Raw genomic sequence first — 15,717 nt, 5'->3', positions numbered from 1 at the left:
ACCACTTTGTTAAGGTTTCACAAAAAGAACATGGCATTAATGGACAGTTCCAGTGGAATAAAATTACTAGAAATTACCAGCACAAAACTATTGGCGGGTGTCTTGGAAAATGTCAAAATGATAGAACTGAAATTATCTCAGCAATAAATTAATGAGCAAATAGGTTCTCTCTCTCTCTCTCTCTCTCTCTCTCTCTCTCTCTCTCTCTCTCTCTGACCACATTGTGAGAGATCTCTTGCAATCACACAGATCAATGCTCATTGAAATTTCATGAGGGCAGATGCAGGCCTCATCATATTTCACAATAATGACCTGGAGGGGAGGATGGTGTGAGTAGAGAAAGAGGAATAGAGGAGGAGGGGGGAAGGGGATGTAGGTAAAACCCACCATTAAAAACGGCCAGAACAGAAAGTGAGTGTATGGCAGCCTGCCAGATTCTTATATAGTACCATAACAATCAAAGCACGTTTACCAAAAATATCCAACTGTTTGAATGTTTAGGTGTAGCTACTTCCAAATTTATTCGTACTAATACCAAATTTGGATTAAGAATTAATTTTTATATTTATTTATACTTTTATGAAAAAAACATGTCCAAAGTTCAGACATTTCCCTTGTAATTGTCACAGAGTATTGGGAAAAGGCAAGTTTCTATGTCATGCCAAGTGCTCCTGGTCATTTCTGCCATGTCCTAGAGCGTTCTGAAAACAGCTGATGCAGGAGTCAGTTACTAGTCAACTGTAAGTCATGGCTGAAACCAGTCAGCTTAATGAGGACCTGTGGTTGCACATTGCGCCTGCTCACAAAAATGGGAAAATATATATAGTCAAATCCATGTGTTTTTATGTACCAGTGTCTACAAGACAAAATACAATTAAAAAGTACAAACATTTCATGCTATAATAATCTCAAAGGAGATGAAAAAGGTGCAAGCATCATACTCATGGCCATTCTGATGACTCTATATCTTACATTCACAGCCTCGAAATCACGGATGCATGAATCCGATATTAGGATCGGATATTGGTCTGTATCAGACCACTATCAGGTATCATCCAATATGCCTTGATTATTTATCATATCAGAACTGAAAAAGTTGGATTGGTGCATTTCTTGATAGCCATATTTTTCAGTTCACCATTAAACTACACTGAACAATCACTGGATTAGGAACACCTACACTCATTCTCCATTTTATCAGCTCCAATGCCCATACAGGAGTGCTTTGTAGTTCTCAAATTAGAGACTGTAGTCCACCTGTTTCTCTGCATGCTTTCTTATCCCCCTTTCACCCTGCTCTTGTATAGTCTGGACCCTCACAAGACCACCACAGAGCAGGTATGATTTAGGTGGTGGATCATTCTCAGCACAGCAGTGACACTGACGTGGTGGTGTGTTAAAGTGTGTTGAGCTGGTACAAGTGGATCAGAGACAGCAGTGCTGCTGGAGTTTTTAAACTCTGAGACCACCACCGATATCATACATACTCTGTGGTGACCCTGTGAGGGTCCTGAACATTGAAGAGCAGAATGAAAAGGGAATAAGAAAGTATGCAGTGAAACTCATATTGTATATGTTTAAATATTTAGTCGTTATTACGAAGGTTTTAACAGTTCCACCTCTAATTTCTCAAAAAGATTTCTCCATTCTTCATATTGTCATACAATACCTATAAAACGCTTTAACTACAATGTCTCTTCAGATCTTTTTCATATTTGTCGTTGGCTCCAGAGAGTCTGCCATACAGCGGCTCAGTAACGAATGAGGGAATGTAGTGTTCACTCTTTCTTGAGGGGTACACCCCCCTCCCTTTCCAGGTGTGATCTCAAGGCGAGGGCTCTGGGGGATCGATCCATGCACCAGCGAGGCGCTCAATACCTCTGAATTATTGCTTCATTCTTCCTTCCTTATTATAGATGAGTTTTTTTCCCCAAGCCACCCCACTTTAAGATCAATACAGAACAATCTTATTCTTATATCATGCCTCTCTTTCTCCTTCCCTAATACAGTAAGAATGTGTTATCTTTATGATGTGAGTCTTGTCAGTGGAGATTCGTGAAGTGAAGTGGGGGAAGTGCTGAGTTCCTATTGGAGTGCAATGTTGGAGTTCCTATTGGAGTGCAATGTTGGAGTTCCTATTGGAGTGCAACTAAATGTAGCACTAAGAAATATTTACATGTGCCTTCTAGACATGGCTCTTATTGTAGTGTAGTGTATATTACAGTACTATGTTTACACTTCACAGTGTGTATCAAATATTGGTACTAATAGCTCAAAGTGGCACCAGCTACACTCTTAAAAATAAACGTGCTATGAAAAGCATTTTTTATACTTAAGAAATGTAAATGGGTGATAGATTTTTTTAACCTTTAAAAGGTTCTTCACACTCACATCTCTTTAACAAACAAGGCTCTTTGTGGAACCAAATGTGTTTTTTCTATGGCATTGCTCAATAAAACCTTTGTAGGACCTTTATTTTTAAGAGTGTACATCAAACTATGTAATCACTCTGAACAAATGAAAGAGCTTGCTACACAAAGCTTTGGATCAAAATCCGGTTTCTGTTTTAGAGAATCCTGGATTTTGTAGTTTGCAAGGAGAAATTCAGCCACGTTGTTCATATACAAGTTTAAACAAACTCTCAGTTTTTTAGTATTTGTCTGTTGTGTGTGTGAGGTGTTTACTGCTCTCTTAGGACCCCCTGCAACTGTCTCCACATGCCAGCTCAGAAACACACTACATGTACACTACAGCCTAAGTCTAATTTTCATCCAGTGAAATATTCTTTAACGGTCATGATACATTACACTTTTATACAAAACACATGATCAGAATGCATGAATGAATGAATGCAGTGTTGCAGTCTCAGTTTACTTAATTCTGGGGTGCTAGCATTATAGTCTACAATGAGTTTATTTTTATTTTGTTTCATTTTATTATGAACCAAAATATCACATGTACGCTAGACACACTTGTGTACCAGAAATGCATTCTTTATACTTAGATCTTGCACTTTTAATGCTATTTATAGCACTGTTGTCTATTTTCTAGGGATTAAATAAACTACAACAATAATAATAATAATAATAATAATAATAATAATAATAATGTAATTTATTTTGCCAATAATTTTTTTTCATTTTGTAAATATATATTTTATAGTGAAGCAGAAAATATGAAATGCAATGTATTGTCAACATTTGCATATTGATACACCGTAGTGTACTTTCTTTTTTCCTATTACTGTATTTAAGTGCATGGCTAAGGTTGTAGACAAAAAATGATATCTCTAAAAATACATAACTTTAAATTTTATTATAGCAACTAATTATGGAATATATTTTTGTGTATTCAAGAGGAATTATTCACTTTCCAGGTAATCCAATCACAATTTGCACTCAACAATATATTTACTTTACACTGCCTCTCAGGCGTTGTTTTCTATTTCCTTTTATTTCAAGAATTAGGAGCATAGTATAACATGATACAATGATACAATGTACAATGGGGTTACAATGAAAATATGTATTTATATATATATATATATATATATATATATTAAATGCATAATGTATGCATGTAAGTATGTACATAAGTGTGTATAAGCCTCACTGTATTTCTAAACCTAACGCTACCTGAAGTTGCAACACAAGCAAGCTTTGTCTTTGTAGGTATTGGTTTATTGATTGCTTCTTCACACTTCCTCTTTACAAACACCCAGCCCTGACATTTAGCTTCACGAGTGACAGAGCACCTCCACTGTCAATTACAGGAGATGTATTAGGTACAATGTACCCTCTGCGACTAAGACAAAACCAGAGAGAAAGCAAATGAAAGAAAGATAAAAAAGGAAGCAACGTTGTGTCATGTACAACTTACATTGTATTCATCTTACTTTAAACAATAATCTGATGTAGGACTCATGAATAAATAATTATTTAAAAAATGGTCTTAAACTGACTGTCTTCCATTTTACCTGTTAGAGTAACCCTCACACTTTTCCTCCTCTCGTTCTCCTTCCTGGGTGACTGACTTTGCAGGCTACAGATTCTGACGCAGCACTGGCACTTTCCAGGTAGCCATTGATTAGCGTCTGCCTGGTACCTGGCAGGAGGTGTCCGTGGCTCTGCCTGTATTGATTTAATTAGGCCCATGGAGTTGCTAGTGTGTTACGCTAATAGCAGAAGCTAGCATAGTTCGCCTACAGTGGCTGATTAGCTTTGCCAGCTGTCCACTGTGTACCAGGCATGGCAAGGCCAGCTGCCACTATTGGTTAGAAGTCACCATGCCAAAGTTTTATTCAAAAGAGCACTGCTGGAATGTCTGCTCATTTAAAGATGACGTTCATGATTTGAATCAGATTTTCCTTGCTCTACAGCCTGTTCGAAACCGTTCTAATGTATTTACGAAGCCCCAGTGTCTGTAAATTGGTAAAAAATAAAACTCTCTCTCTCTCTCTCTCTGCATGAAAGTAAACTCAGACTGAGTGCGCTACAAAACTAAACAACTCAAGTAAAACACGTGTTTCCGTGGTAATTCAAATAATCAATAAAAACTTACAGACAACTTCAACTTCAGCCACATTCAAAGAAAAATCATTTTTTCCCCTGAAGCATGCTGTTCCACCTTAAAAGATGTGTATATAAATGTATATAAACAAAGCAGACAGAACAGTGTGTCCCCACAATTGTACCATTTACAGTGCCATTGATGAAGTATTAAGAGGTACAGGTTAGTCCAGTGCTCAGAGAGGTTTCTGCCTTCAGGGAAGAGACAAACAAAAAGAGGAAAGAGTCACAGAAGATAGAATCCCTCCTGAGTATTGCCTGTTTAATACTCTTAAAAATAATGGTGCCAACAAGAGTTATTTTAAGTGTACAAAAAAGTATCTTTCTGTGAATGGTTCATTACAGAACAATCTTTTGTTGAGTTTTAATTAAAAAAAAAACATATAAGAAGAAACACATACTGAGGCCCTTTTCACTTTATAACCAGAACCCCATATTCTCTATAGAATGTCTTATTTTAAAGAGTGTCAAATAGTGTCAAAAAGCATTTAAAAACTTTACAGACAAAAAAGAGTAGTGAAAAACTATCAAATGAAACTTTCCCTTCAGCATTTTCCCAAAAGTCACCACCTACTTTTCTACAATCACTGAGGTCCATACACACTAACCACAATACTAACTCCAATATGTTCAAGTCCATGCAGCCAGTTTAAATCCTGTTGCAACATGAATCAAAAACCAAACCAAAAGAAAAGTTTCCTTCAGTTTTAAATGTCTTTCAAGTGCATTTATGTGCTCATGTGGGTGTGTGAGGTAAACCCCAACCACTTCACACCCACAGGCCAGAACTAACTTTCACAGACAAAAAAAAAAAAAAAAAAAAATTACAAAGTCGACTAATGATTTCTCAGAGTTCTGACCTCTGACCATGTGGATGTGGGCAATAGTGGGTGGAGGGTTTAATGGTGAGGCGTGTGTGTGTGGCCTAGATTAGGATGACTTGTGACGTGTATTTCTACAACACTGCCTTACTAAGGCAAGACTGCTTTTTTGCCTTAAAATTACAGCTTCAGATTAATTGTGATGCTTCACTGACCTGTAATAGAGAGAATAGACCCTGTCTTGCTATTCCTACTTTGGGCTCAGCACTGGAGAAACTGCTCTATGTAAGGGTAGGTAATCACATCCTCCTTCATTCCCTCTCCCCATTGATTGCAGCACAGTATTGTAAAAATCTATTACACTAAAGGGAGCCCCAGGAGCAAAAATCCAAAAATTACCTAGTGTTCCTTTAACTGAATTAATTAGAGAGAGAGAGAGAGAGAGAGAGAGAGAGAGAGAGAGAGAGAGAGAGAGAGGGACATGCACAGTTGTATTCATTTGCAAGCTGCAACAAATTGTTCCAGGATTATTCCACTACTTTGAACCAGCTTTTGGCAATAATTCAATATCAAAATATATGGCTATATAAACTATTTCAATAACAATGATATGATTTTCAAACACATTTTTCATATTTCAATATACATTATTTACGGCATCAGTCACTGACTGATGTTCAATACAGGGCACTGCCGTCTGTTCACTGCACATGATTTTAAAGTTAGTTTAAAAACATTAATATTGACAATGCCAAGAGGTTTAGGTTTATCAGTCATGTCATGTTTCTTGTTTTTCCTGGCAATTGTTCTGTGTCTTTTTCATTGTTCATATCAATATCGTAATTATATCATATCGACAGAGACTTAAAAAATGTATTGTGATATGCATTTTGGCCATACCGTCCAGCCCTACATTTAACTGTTTCCCAATGAACTGCAGAAGGAATGTAGAACACAATCTCACATTGGAGCTGTGTGTGTCTAAGACATTGTGCATTTGTGGCTGTTTCTCTGAATCATGTGTGTTTGTGTGCAATCTGGAAAGCTTCATGTTTTGTTTTTTCTTTTTGTAATGGCTTCAAGATGCAGGCCAGTAAAGCGCTCACTGTTTCTGCAACTGAACTGTAGCAGGTTTTACAAGCAGCAGTGCTTACTATCTCCCTATCTGCACTAATTAAGGAAACAATACCCTCTTGTTGAACTCAGAGTTTGTGGATGTGTGTGGGTGGGAAGTGGGGGTGCTATTTATTTGTCATTCCTACAAATAATCATAATATAAACAGAATGAAGATAAATTATTACAGATGATTTAAACCACAGGAAAGCATAAGCATCAGTGCTGTGTTTTCTTTGCTGTGTCTGTGGCTAATCTGAAGTAAGGTTTCCTACCGTTTAGTATTTCTGAAATTCAATTAAATAGGTTAAATTCTGTCCACACACTCATGTGTGATGTGAGTGAAGAAACAAAACACAGAAACTAACAAACACAACTTTGGACTCTGATCAAAATCAACAGAGAGTTTATCTCTAAGCCGGAAGCTGAGTCTTGGGACAACAAAATTTCCCATATTATTGCCCTCCTTAGAAGGGAGTGAACAGCATTCCAGCAGAACTTGTATGTTTACTGTTATGTGTACAGTTACATAAAGCTTTTTCTCCAAAGCTGAGCTGTTTCCTTTTGGTAATTAAGAGTTTGAGGACTAAACTTTTGACGACTTTTGCCTGGACTTTGACTGGATGTATATTATGGTCAACTTACCAGTGTAGATGAACCTGCCTGGTGTGCCTTTGCAAAACTGTTTGGATTTGTATGACAGTGTGACCTCCACGACCCCCGGGATGTGACGAGGAGGGGTCTGCACCCTGATGGCGTGAGGTGTGATGAGCTGATGAGACAGAGTGACAGAGAAACAGAAAGACTACACTGTTACACATTGTCTTTATCAGGTAGTATACAGGTTTGCATGATGTTGTAGTTGTATCCATATTTATAAAAGGGGAGGTTTCAGAATTTCGGAAAAGAATAAAAAAACATCATGAAGATGTATACAGAGTCATTAAGAATGGAGAGGACTAGTTAACTGGAAATATTTTCAGGGCTCATGACAGGAACCGGGGGAGGTCATAGAAAAAAGAAATATATATAATAGTAATTTTTAAAAAAGTAAATAAATTATACATAAACAAAAAAGTCCCCGCTTATCTGATAAAGCAGTGTATCATATTGCCAATGCATCCCGTAGAGCTACAGTAGATCTCCAAGTGGAATGCTCTTGCACATCGGTAAATATATATGATGTGGGTGGTGTTGGTGGAAGTTCTCATCAGTGCTTTCAGCTATCTTTTTTTTTCATATCATTTATCGTATACATAAAACTGTGTCCTATGAAGAAAAAAATATTTTTTTAGGAATATGCATTTTTCCAGTTTACTTGCCCTTAAATTAATCAAATAATGAGCAATCACATTTGCCATGCTACAATTTGAAACAAACGTTTTTTATTATAAAAACAATGCATTTGCTAACACTGCGACCACCAACAACACAATACTAACATTTTTCAGCTTCTTCAGCACCTAAACTGCAGCTTTAGATAAGTCTTTAAGTTGCAAGTGCATGTTTGACCTTTGAAATAAACCCAAGCATAAATAGAGCATAAACAAACTAACATGTCGCTAACCTATACACCGCAGTTCTCCCCCAGGCCTAATCAGAGCTATTCCTGACTCACCAGTTGGCTAATAATTCGAACTTCCTCTACAAGGCTTTAAAAAAATAAATTTTATTCCATAAGACACTAGTAGGAAGTAATATCTATAAAACTAGAAAACTAAGCAAAAATCTATGTAAGCTTGTAATAAGAAAAAAATATGACAGGCATATGAAGTATTCTCTCTGTCATTAGGCTGCATCTGTGGTAATCAGATCCAAAGCTGATGGGCAGAGCTGAGATGGTGCAGGAGGGCTTTGGGTGGGCCCCCTTGTTTCAGGGCTATGGGGTTAGGGGAGAGAGGTCAAAAGGTTCTGACATCCACAGGAACAGCTAGAGGGGGTGGGAGGGAAATGGGTGCATTAAATGTATCCCAGATGTATGCTGCCTTAACTAGCGCACACACATTTGCACACAGCCTCGCTATGCAGGCACCCTGTGTTGTTGGTGTGTGCTCATTTCTCTGGTATTTAACTGCATGATATCCTGCACATTTCAAAATGACTAGAGACGTTTGTGTCTGCGTCCACGGTTATGAACAAAGCATCACTTTGTGAGGAACTCCTCCTAAGTGAGCTGCTAGCTCTACAAACCTTTAAATATAAGACATCCATATGTGTGTATATATGAATGCACATTTACTTGAAGCATAAGCTGCCAGCAGCACATTAGATGTCTTTAAATGGTCTGTTAGCGAGCAGTTAGCCAGTATTTCATATGCAGCCCACTTGCCTACATAAAGACATGTCATGTCAAATGAAAGGCTTTTTATGGTATTACACTATCTAACAGCTCCAGTACGAGGAATTTATCACCTGTATAATATTAGCATCCCGTGTAATGTATTTTACTGGAGGCAAAGTGGCCTAGCCTGACAGAGAAGTGAAGCAGATGAAGGATATGCAGTTTTAAAATAATCTTTAATGATGTGTGATGGTTTTATTTAACAGACCATTTGGCGAGATGCCACTACTTTCTCCTGCTAGCTCATATAGAGTTTAGAACTAAGTAGCTGATATTTTGATGTATAAGGAATGTGAATGAAGTGTAATTTCACTTATTTTGGCTAATTACTGAAATGACAGAAAATAAATCCTTCACACAGTAATCACCAGGGATGCCAGGGTGGATTTTTGGTTATTGATAGTATGCTGATGTGGTGTGTGTGTGGTTGCAGGGTGTAGGGTCCACATGGAACTGTTGGCACTGTGTATGCATTAACAGTGTCAGTGGGGCTAGTTACAGCCTATGTCTCCAGAGAGGCCAATGTGGATTTACATATAAGAGCAGAATAGACCTCACTGTTGAACCTTCCAGAAGTGTAGTGTGCTTGTAGTGTGAAAATTCTGGATGTAGAATTTTCTGAGTTCTAGGAAATTTAAACTGCAATGTACTGCAATGTAAACTGCAAGAAATTCTGGAGGGCCTCATAAATTCAGAATCCCCAGAGTTCTAAATCCAAGATGGCTGCCTACACATCAACAGTGTGTAAAAGCAGTAGGATATCATAGAGTATCTAAGAGTTTATTAGTGTTTCTATCTATCTGTTTCTCATTATATCAGTCATAAAACAGTGCTGTTTAACTGATTTATGGGGACATGTTTCCATGGTGTTTGGAGAGCACTGGGTGTTCTGAATGTTTAACTGGATCGTGATCAACTCAGGCGTGACCTCTTGCCCAGCTCAAACGTCCAACTTATGAGTTAAATGGAATGTAGCATTAATTCAGTGAAATCCCAACAAAAGGAGGTGCCGACCTATGTTAGTGATGTTGTGGTTGTTGGGCTCCATGTTAAGCTCTAATGGACATATTTTACATATCCTGCATTGTGTATATCTGTGAACGTAGACACAGCTTAATTTGGAAGGCTGTAGTTATGCTAAATTGGCTTGTTTACGTTTACAGATTAATGGATTGGCCTAGTCCAAACCCTCTCTCTTGGAAGTGGAAACTGAACCATCTGGAGAAAAATCCACTCACCTCACTCCAGACCAGCATGGTGCCAAAGATGACCTGCAGTCCATCGAAGAAGTTGTCCCCAATGATAATCACCGTAGCTCCTCCCGTTGTCCATCCTTCGCTTGGGCTGATGGCTTTGATGCAAGGTGCTGCTGCTTTCCAGTAGTACCATCACATAAGAATCAGGAGTGTGGTCAAGGCAGAGACAAAACAGAAGGAGAGAGATATGTATTCATAATTACTTATGCATTCTTTAGTTGCATGGTTGTAAGTTTATTTATAGAGCACCTCTCATGCCCAGTGACAATTCAAAGTGTTTCACAGTAGGGCGTACATTAATAATGATGCAGCAAAACAAATAAAAACAAAAACAATATATATATATATATACACACACACACACACACACACACACACACACACACACACACACACACAGGGAGAACACACCGCATTCCTCACAAACAGTGACCCAAAGTGGGCATTGAACCAACAACCCCAGGACACTGGAACTGTGTTTATGAGCTCTGTTTTCATAGATAAATAACATATATGGCCGCAGCACAGTTGTCTATGGACATGGCAGAAATACAGTTTGCTATTTTGGATAGAGTGCACTAACCAGGAGAGAGCAGCACAATTTTAAATTATAATAATTTGGTTAATTATTTGGTTATTGGTTAATTATTATGATTATTATTATTAAGTGTTGGTATGTAATAAAAATCATTATTATTATCAGTATTATTGCAACTCACTGTGTTGAGAAAAAAATTTATATTAAAATATCTTTGACATGACTAATCAAATGATTGAAATTATATTTAGTTCCATGACACATTCACATTTAAAGACACAACATAATTGTTATTTCAGCAAAAAAAAAAATCAGCAGTTCTAAACTGGGAAATATATTTTAGTGGGATGTTGTTCATGGTCAAAATCACATCATTCTGTCCTCCACATTCACAAATGGCAAAAAATGCACAAAACACTGGACAAAATTAGTAATATGCACTATTACATGGATGTAATGGGCCAATCACTGCCACGAAATTAGCCCACTGTCTTTTAACGCTTCAGAAATGGTAGACGTCTGGCTGGTGGGGATCCAGTGAGGGGGTTTTAACCCTGTTTTCCCAGGGGGCTTCAAGGTTAGAGGTGAGGATCTAATGTGGTTTGTTTCATGAGGTTTTGGTGGAGAGAGGAGAGGGGCTTGAGGGAGTTTGAGTGACTCGACACCTACGAGTTCTCCCGTTTCCAAATCAGAGCAGGAAACCAAAAACACACCAGCGTCACCGAGAAGACTCACACAGCTGGATTTAACTAGAAGTCCCACATCACACTGCCTGGAAAGAGCACTGGTGGGTTTCACAGCTCTCACAGTGCACTTCAGGCATGAAAATAAAGGATCGCTTACTGTAAGAGTCCCTGTTCCTCAGATTTTCGACTTTGAGAAACATAGTGACATAGGCTGTAAGTCATTATAGATCATCTTTCACTTATCGCAAATATAATGAAGTTATAAACACAAAATCTGTGTTAAAAGTACAAATTTTTTCCATAATACTGTAAAAAATCAGAATGCATGCTTGGCTTCAGTGCGACCACTACTGGTTTTAGCTATACAACATAATTTTGTCCATTTTCAACTAATAACTTCAGTGTCATGCCTCTGTTAGAGATTACATAATGCCTCTGTTTGAGGCAAGAACATGTTGATTTAGGAAGTATACATGATATATATGATATATATATATATGATTATTGAGTATCAAAATGCTCATTAGCCACAATAATGGTAGCTTGCAGTTACCATTACTTAGCCACATTAGCCCCATAGTTCCAGTTAAAAAACAAATAAAAAATTTTTAGACATGGAAGGTGTATTTTTAATGTTATTTTGATTCTTTCATACCTTGGCTATTACTTAAAGTACACTGAATAAAATGCATTTTTCTATATACATTTGCATTTTCTCCCTGCATTGTTTTTTTTTTTTTTCTGTTGGTTTACTTATGGTGTCTGTTCTAATTGTTGTAATGGGATTTTTCCTTACACCTAATTTTGACATTTGGGTGATCAACAGCATCCAGAGTAGGGGCATTTTATGACCAAAATGTATATCTTGATATATTGCTTAATTTTCAGAAAGGTTGTATAATATAATTCCAATATCAATAAGAACAATATAAACGCCAGGGGAAAAATGGAAAACACAAAAAAGAAAAGTGACATCACAGTCAATATAAATATTTTAAAAATGCATTTACAATTGTGTGCCAGGAACTGACAGCATTGTCCTGTAATGAATGTCAGTTAGTGTAAGATGATATAAATATACTGAAATACTGAAAATGTGTTTAAAATTCATACCATTTTTATTGAAACATAAATATACATTGATATTGAACTATTGCTAAGCCCTAATCCAGACTAGTACCCTGATCACTGAGCTGACCCACTGTAGAAACTAAAACTGATCTTCTACCTTTGATTCTCATGCGTGTAACGGAGATAAACACTGAGGCAGAAGTGTGTGCTGGAAGTTAGGTGACCTGGAGCTCATACTGCAGACGACAAGTGTTGTTGTCGCTGGGTGCTGATGTACAGCAGCTCGTTTAGCACGTCCCCTTTGTTGCTCTCCATGGTGCGGGCGGATTGGTGACGATGTGGTGGGGTGGAGGGAGGGAACACTGTGGAGAAAGGTCAGCTCGCTTATTAGAGCTGTCCGCTCCCCTCCGAGCGAGAGAGGCCCTCGCTGGCAGGGGGCAAAGAAAGCAATTTAGCCCACCGCTACTTACCTCCGTTTAGTTTCCCCAACAGTGCCGTTCACCGTAATGAGCTACAAAGCCAGAGAGGGAACCGATGCAGCTGGCAGGGTTCGCGTCGGGATGTAACAAGAGTACGCAGTGTTGTTCTTATAACCTTGCAACGAGGAGGATGAAGAAGGCCAGGGCTTGGGAGAGTTCTATACGGTGGTATATACTTTCAATCTAAAGCACTCCAATTCGAACAGGAACTAAACAAAACATTATTGCACCATATTCTCCATAAAGGAGCTGAGGCTTGTGTAAGAATACCATGAGACCATGAAACTGATACACTGGACTGGAATATGGCTGTTTGTGTCATTTGATATCATCCCCAGCTTTACAATTTTGCATAAAATTAAACGACTTGATGTTGTGTTCATTCACAAATGACTGCCATAGATATGGTCATTAGCAAACTAGTTTTACCAATCACCATAAAAAATAGTAATAGTAATATAATGACACTGGCTAAAGGTGTGTGCTGCTAACAGAAATGGCTAAAGTAAAAATCAAGCAAAAATACTTATGGGCGGCGTTCACTTTTTATAAAATTCAGAGGATTTTCTCACCATTCAGTAGGTCTCCAGTTAGTTTCAAACCGGTCAAATATGTTTTTTATGAAGCCTCGATGTCAGTAAATGGGTAAAACAAAACCCACAACGAAGTGTTTCACTCCAGTACGCTAAAAGCAACAAAACTAAATAAGACAAGTTAAACTTCAGCTATACACAAAAAGTCATTTTTCCCCTCAAACATACCATTCCATCTTAAAAGACGCAGAGCTCCTGAACATAAACAAACCAGAGAAAACAATGTCTCCCCAAAATTGTAGCCGTCCCCTTAAATGTTCATTATATTTTAGTACAAGGGGAAATTTTTATGACATTTCAATTTTATTAAGAGTTAAGGCTGAATCAAGCATGCCCTCGGTCTAAAAACACACATTGGTAGGTAGATTGGTGGCGCAAAAAGTGTCCGTATGTGTAGGAGAGCAGCAGGATGGGCTGATCAGTTCCCAGACTGTGGATGTGGACACTGAATGCATTTGGGTTCCGAACCCACATCTGTGCCTACAGAAAGACAGGGTTTTCACGTGTAGCCCACTGCGCCACTGAGAAACATTGCCGCAACATCTCAGCCGTCATATTTATAAACTTTTCAAATATAATTAATATATATTTCTTATAATAATAAACGCACTTTTTTGTTACAAAATTTTTACTATTATTTATTTTATTTTATTTTTAAATATGCAAATATTTTTATTTCAAGTAATGTTATTATTTTTGCTGCTGATTATATATGATTACAATATGATTAATAAACAGTCACAACTCTAAAGCTTTTGCCAGTTTCTTGCTGTGAAAGTCAGACCAAACACCACTGACATTTTGTTGGACTTCAGATGTTGGTTAGTTTAATGATGCATCATACCATGTTAGTTCAATGCTAGGCTCCATAGTTGTAATGGAAACGCACCCCTGTATGTTTTTATTCTGTTTTGATTACCAGAGAAACTCGTTTCAGTATATGTTTACTTTCCTGGAAACTTAGCAGTCGAAGTAATTTCCAACTTACCTACTACATATGAATCAGAAAACATATGTCAATATTACCCACTAATGGAACAGGAATAGAGCAACGTCCTCAACCAAAAAAAGTATTTTCACTGGACCTACATTAGCCTAAAAATAAACCTTTAGTGTGTGTAAATAAAAATCATTTTAGACTATTTCTTTGATCTATTCACCATGAAATCTTGACATATTGTAAGCTGGGGTTTTTTTTATCATGCAATTGGGATTCTTCTGACAATTATGATATCAAAAAAGATCAAGGCTGAAAAAACATGATTTTCAAACAGTAAATCAAATTCAAAAGAATGACATTTTGTGCAAAAGCCACATGCTGTAATCTGTGGTCTGTATTTATGTTTTTCATCCTCATTTTCATTTCCATAACCAGTTCCATGTCCAGATCGTAAGCAGCTTTAGATTACTGAAAAGACCAACTTCTCCTATATTCCTGTAAACACATGCTAATCTGCTTTATTTACATGTCAGACATAGAGATGCACATGCAGAGGCACCAACACACATGCACACTAGAATAATGCAATTTGGAGGTGGCGGAGTAAGGTAGATGAGGTGCAATCTGTGGTGCTAATCTTGGCCTAAGTGGACTGTTTGGCAGGGGCTGAGCTGGTGGCTGGATTAAGCAGATGGAGAAGCATGAATCCATCTGATAGGATTAAACTTTCTGTGGCTCTCTCTGCACCATCTGCTCGCCATGCTGCTCCCAGTGACAAACACACACACACACACACATACGCGAATGTGAGAGTGCGCACGCATGCACACACACACACACACACACACACACAAAAGCAATGAAAACCCACATACACAAATAAAGCAAACACAAGCAATGAAGACAGTAATTAAACATAGTGACACTGAAAGTCACACTTTAAAAAAACGGCATGCAAAAATTAAACACACACACACACACACAAACCTGTACATACAGGTGAGCAGAATGGCAAACATTTAAGAAAATAAAAACAGCCTGCTTTCAAAGTTAATATGTATGGATTATATAGGAGTTTCTGATCTAATATATACTATGCAATATTATACTGTACTGCTATACTATTATATTATCATGTTATGCTACACTACACCATATTACACTATGTTGTATTGAACTATACTATATTATACCATACTGTACAATATTATTAATATTAGGTATATAAATACAAAATATAAGTTTTAAAGCCTTTTTTTGTACGGTACAATTTTAATTCATAATCCAAACAATCTTCTGCTCTTTTGTCA

At 37.5% G+C, this 15,717-nt stretch overlaps 1 protein-coding gene across 5 annotated transcripts in view; it reads right to left on the bottom strand.

Moving 5' to 3' along the window:
* ebf1b (EBF transcription factor 1b) overlaps positions 1-15,717 on the bottom strand; it is a 171,910-nt gene that overhangs the window by 30,324 nt on the left and 125,869 nt on the right. For 3 of the 5 annotated variants that reach the window (XM_066645669.1, XM_066645671.1, XM_066645674.1), the window contains 2 exons: positions 10,083-10,216; positions 7,149-7,275 (listed from right to left, as the gene is read on the bottom strand). In XM_066645669.1, coding sequence (XP_066501766.1) covers positions 7,149-7,275; positions 10,083-10,216 — 261 coding nt within the window. The remainder of the gene's footprint in view (positions 1-7,148; positions 7,276-10,082; positions 10,217-15,717) is intronic. The other 2 variants (XM_066645670.1, XM_066645672.1) reach the window with 1 other exon arrangement.

This window comes from Hoplias malabaricus, chromosome 15 (assembly GCF_029633855.1).
Source record: "Hoplias malabaricus isolate fHopMal1 chromosome 15, fHopMal1.hap1, whole genome shotgun sequence".
NCBI classification, from domain to species: domain Eukaryota; kingdom Metazoa; phylum Chordata; class Actinopteri; order Characiformes; family Erythrinidae; genus Hoplias; species Hoplias malabaricus.
Note: the sequence above shows the minus strand (reverse complement) of the source record. Positions and strands in the feature narration are given on the sequence as shown.